Source organism: Populus alba, chromosome 19, assembly GCF_005239225.2.
Source record: "Populus alba chromosome 19, ASM523922v2, whole genome shotgun sequence".
In the NCBI taxonomy this organism is placed as follows: domain Eukaryota; kingdom Viridiplantae; phylum Streptophyta; class Magnoliopsida; order Malpighiales; family Salicaceae; genus Populus; species Populus alba.
In genome coordinates this window covers 15340935-15346260 of record NC_133302.1, presented here as the reverse complement: position 1 = coordinate 15346260, position 5326 = coordinate 15340935, and the positions used below count along the sequence as shown (strand labels likewise).

Here is a 5326-nt window from a genome sequence, read left to right as displayed (position 1 = left end):
GAAAGATTTTTTTTAAGAAAAAAATTAAATGGAAGTTTAAATTACCTTTAAATTCTGTGACATGAAATCCAGCAAACGCAATGATGACTGGAGATGGTAGGTTGCGAAGAGCAAATTCATCAAAGTCTCGGGCACTATCACCCCAAAGAGTTATGCGAAGCTCCTCACCACTTGGAAAGAAAATATAAAACAAATTTGATCAATAAGTTTGACAAAAGTGAAGTAATTGCATTTTATTTTTGAACTTACCGTGTGTTCTCAAGCATGAATTCTCTTTTATTTTCGAGCATCTGTCCACGAACCATAATTGTTCGAGTGGCTGTAATGCTTTTAGTCTTCCAAGACATCTTAAAAAATAGGAATAAATATTTTTAAGTGATCTTGTCAAATTGAATTAAATAATAGAAATGTTTTATAATAGACTAAATGAATGAAATAGATGGCAAACCTGTAAGAATTCTGGATCCTTTTGACTTAGTGATAATATGTGCATAGTCAATAAAATTGAAGTAGTATCTAGGAACATAAGGTTGAATACGTTCAATGGCTGTAATTTTTGTGTCAGATTTGAGATCAATTACAGCATCATGGGCAGTAACTGTGTTTGCTGCTATGTTTTCATAAGTATAAAATCTTTCGATTTCATAGTGATTTCCTTCGATAATTATTGATGCAAATGTTTGGAGATCCCTTGCTTTAGCTAAACCTTGAATAGCTCCACCCTATATAAAAAGAAGATTAATATTGTAATGAAAAAAAAATAATTGTTCACCATGTCAACAACCAAATGGATTAGAATTTTCAATGCAATGTGTAATAAGGTTTTGTAAATTATTTAAAGAAGGGTTTTTTGACCTTTGGAAGCGAAGGTATTGGCACCACTAGAACATTAAGCCAAAAGACTGGTTTGGCTGTATAAAATATCTGAAACTTGTCTAACTTGTATAAAATTTTCTATGGATTATAATAAAGCAAATGCAATGCAAAGGGTTTTTCTGGTTTTTTAAGCATGTGCAAAACGAAGTTCACTATAAATTATATATGGATGTGAAATATATGAAAGAGGATTGGCTTAGCTTCAACATTTAGATTTTTTAAAAGAAGATGATTATTGCACATAATTTTGATAATATTTCTATACAAAAAGCATTCATTGTTAAAAATACCTTGTTTTTACATGATCATTGGCTATGTTATATTTTTTTACAATTTCCATAGTGAAAAAGTTTTTGCAAGGAATTGAATAAGCAATTCTTGGTCTTGGAGTGAATTTAACTATAGCAAAGTCTAGAGTAACAAATCAAAAAGGAAAGGATACTTGGTTTTTTATGGGGAATCTTGGAAGCAAAGAATGTCTTTGATTAAGTTAAAAAAAATGGTAAATTGTCATGCTAAGGAAAATATTTAGAGACGAATGGAGATGTATTATTCAAACATTTCAATATATAGAAAATAAGATTCATTAGTGGTTATATTTTTATAATGCATTTTACCTGATTATCAACAAAGACACAATTAAAACTTCTTGGCTGACCATTAAATTTAGCAATCCAAACACGACAGGCCCTAGCTCGTAATGAAGGGTAGAAGTTGTATTTTTTAATCTCTTTTATAGGTAGAGCCATTATCCTACAAATGAGCAATGATAAAAAAAATTAGGAGCAATGATAAAAACAACAAAGCTAATATTAACAAATGAATATATGAACTATGAAGTGTAAATTGCAGGGCATGTATTGCAAATATTATTTAAAATGAATTGGGGAAACAACAAATGGAAACATGCTCAAATTAAAAATGATAAATGAAATAATTTTATCATTTCTAAAAAGCATTACCTTAGAGAAGCAAAAAAAAAAAAATAGGGAATAAAAGCTTGGCAGATAAATAATATGTTGTTCCAAGAAAAACAACATAGGGCAATCCATAATGATTTTAGACATAACCTACAATAATTCACAGATCGGTTTTAGTTTTTTTTTTTTAATATATAAGGAGAATGGATAAGGAAGAATTTAAATGTAATCCAATTATAGTAAATTATTTAATTGCATCTTTTGATTATATAGGCTAGATCCAAAATATGCATTTTGAACTGGAATATTAATTAGCTTAGCGTGTAAACATAAATTAACTCTAACATTTATGTATATTGTATTTAATATCAGTTTCTTAAGGATATGGGATCATTGTACTCGGTAAATATATGTATATAATTGTTGTATATATTTGTATGGATAAAGTTGTTTGAAAAACAATGATTGATGGGGTAATGATCTAGGATGGTTGGATCGAGTAAATAAAATTATGTTGGAATGTGAAACAAGTTTAGTTGATAACTTAGGACCTTCCGTTACAAGGCAAACTCTGCTAAAATTTCATAAAAATTTTGGTGAAATTGTAAGTATATTTTTATTTATAAAAACTTGCAAATCTTCCTAATAGTAATTGAGAATGTTACATTCAAACTCATAATGTTGCAACTGAAATCTCAAATAAATATTTTTCTTTGTTAGAAAAAATATTTAAGGTAGATCTTGTCAATAAGCAAGCATGTATCTTCAGCATTGAATAATTTTTAGGTATTTGTAGAATCAAAAGCTATGCTCAACAAAAAAAAAAAATTGTAGTCTACTCATTAAATTTATTATTTAGCTTTTTGTAATTATTGATCAATGGTAACTATAAATATATCAACTTAGTAGTGATACTCAATTATTACTGAATTTTTTTATTGCAAGATTGTGTTCATAGTTAAACCTAAAATCAATATTTTTTTTTTTTTCTAAAAAAAAAAAAAATCAATTCTTCTTATCTTTTTCATGGTTCAACCTAAAATCTTTTTATTGTTTCATGTTTTAAAACTGAATACAAATGATGATGTGCTGAAGTAATAACCAAAATCAAAAATAAAATTTTACATGTAAACCAAACAAAAACCATAAAATATATCTAATGGATTAGTGAAACAAATTTGACCCAATACTCAAAAATAAAAACCACAAAACTAACATAGAAAAGCTAAATTGACATATTAAAAAAAAGAAAGAAACTAACATATAAAAGTAAAATTGACATATTAAAAAAAAATGAAATTATTAGATCTAAATAAAAAAAAATTTACTCTAAATACATATAACCAAAAATAAAACATAATCAATATTCAAATATAATCGAAATAAACCCGTAAAATATATATATATATATATTATTATATATCCAATTAATTAGATAAAAAAATCATCCATAACAATAATTAGAAATAAAGGCAAAACTAGCATATATGAGAGAGAGAGAGAGAGTGGCAGAATTAAAGAAAACAATTCATCAAATTCTTAACCAACATCCCAAAACAATTAGAAAAAATAAATTTTAATTTTGGGTTACAGTTACCTTGTTTTGATCGAAAATAAATCAATCACTGCAGTTCTCCCTCAGCCTTTGCCCAATTTTCCTTTGTGTTCTTGTTTCTATATTTTACCATTTGCGTTCGGCTCTATATAGGGAGGGTGGCAAAGATAATTGAATTGGGAAAAGTTGTGTTTGTTAATTCTTTCCACATGCAACTGAGCATAAAGTAAGGGAAATTAAAGTAAAGGTATGGCTCCTTTGTGTTTGTGCATTCTTTCCACGCAGAGGTAACCATAAAGTAAAGGAATAACCCATTTATTTTAAATTAAAAAAAAAAAATATCGTCCCACATACTTAACTACCAAGGAATGAAAAGCTTTCAAATGTTTTGCAGAGGCTCGGGCATTGCTTGTCCCTCTAATTTCGCCCATGACTCTTTGTTGATTGATATTTATATTTTATACAAATATTAAAGAAAAAAAATTAAAAGACATGATGATTTTATTGTGCAAAATGCACTATGTTCTCTCTTACATTTCATTGTGAATTCAAATAGTGCATTTTTTTTTTTACATTTTGGTCATCAAATTTTTTTCTCTTCAATTACATTCTTTTATGGCTAAATCAATGTCTAATTTGTTGCAGAAAGATATAATTGAAAGAAAAAGAATTAAAGTGTAAAACATGATAAACTTACATATTCATTATGAAACTAACATGAAAACGTTCATTTTGGTCCCCATACTTTCCTTCTTTCCTGAAACATTCCCTTTGTTTTTCTAGAATTTTATTTTAATCCAAAACTTTATTTTTATTATTTTTCAATCCCTGGTTTAAGAGAGAAGAGAGAAAGCCACTAGAAAATGATAAAAGTTAGAGAAAAAGGAATTATTTGACCACATTCTGATTGCAAAAAAAAATTGTTCTTAGTGTCAAGGAATTTCATTTGACAAGAAAAGTTCTATTACAATTTTTTCCCCCTTAATCTTGCCTGAAAAACTAGATTGGGGTTGGGAGATGATTTTTTCTTTCAAAATGATTTTGTGTTTCTAGATAAGTTTTGGGGTAGTTTGAATTGATTTGTTAGTTTTTTAATATCATAAGAATGTTTATTAGATGTTTTTAAATGAAAATAGATTTTAAAAATCATTTTTGGTTCAAAAAACTCATGCCCAATTTTCCAACAACATGTCCGATGGTTGAAAACTAGGATGTCATACAACGTGTCATTTGTATTTATTTTAAAAAAAATAAAATGGATGATATTTACAACAAAAAAAAAAACAGAAAAGACAACAAGTTAAAAGCACTTGGCCTAGCTTTTAATGGTAAAGGCACAGTGGGTCACCTAGGCCCATGTGTTTGGCTTCCTTTTTTTACCTTTGATTTATTTTTTTATTTAAATATAAATTAATTAGAATAAATTAATTAAATATATATATATATATATGGGATGCCTGAGCTAGCAGGTAGTTGATTTTAATTAAGATCAATTAAAATGAATAAACTAAACAAATATTTTATGGTATTTTAATAAAATATCGTTTAATTTTTACTTGCTTTATGAATAATATCACAACATTTTTTATAATATTAAAAGGCTTTTTTTATGCAACCCTATATAATATTTTTCTTGTTTGATTTTATTCAATTGATTCCTTGTTTATGTGTATCTATTTTTATTATTATTTGATTAAATAAAAACTTGGTTCCAAGTAACAAAGTTATTGAAGATAATTGGATTCATGATTCTTGTTCTGAAATCATTTGCATCTATCTCTCCACTTTTTAATTTAGTTTTGGTTAAATGCTTAAATTTTTGTTTGCTTTAATAAGACTATACCATTTTATTTTTTTTTCTAATATCAGTTGGTGTTCGTTTTACTCAACCTTGCAAAATCTTTTTTTTCTTTAGAATTTATTATATCACTTTAATGTGTGCAATGATTGTTTTTATTATCGTTTGATTAAATAT

At 26.7% G+C, this 5326-nt stretch overlaps 1 protein-coding gene and 1 long non-coding RNA gene across 2 annotated transcripts in view; both read right to left on the bottom strand.

Annotated features, from left to right (window-relative positions):
* Positions 1-337, bottom strand: part of LOC118063380 (uncharacterized) — a 6464-nt gene extending 6127 nt beyond the window's left edge. The window contains exons 1-2 of the mRNA XM_073406822.1: positions 250-337; positions 46-170 (exon numbers count right to left, since the gene is read on the bottom strand). Of these exons, the coding sequence (XP_073262923.1) occupies positions 46-170; positions 250-305 (181 nt within the window). The 5' untranslated portion in view covers positions 306-337. The remainder of the gene's footprint in view (positions 1-45; positions 171-249) is intronic.
* A 117-nt stretch (positions 338-454) lies between these two features.
* Positions 455-3579, bottom strand: LOC118035333 (uncharacterized). Its single transcript, XR_004685173.2, has 3 exons — positions 3394-3579; positions 1494-1629; positions 455-722 (listed from the first exon to the last, which is right to left on the bottom strand). It is a non-coding gene; the product is annotated as an uncharacterized lncRNA (long non-coding RNA).
* Between the last annotated feature and the right edge of the window lie 1747 nt (positions 3580-5326).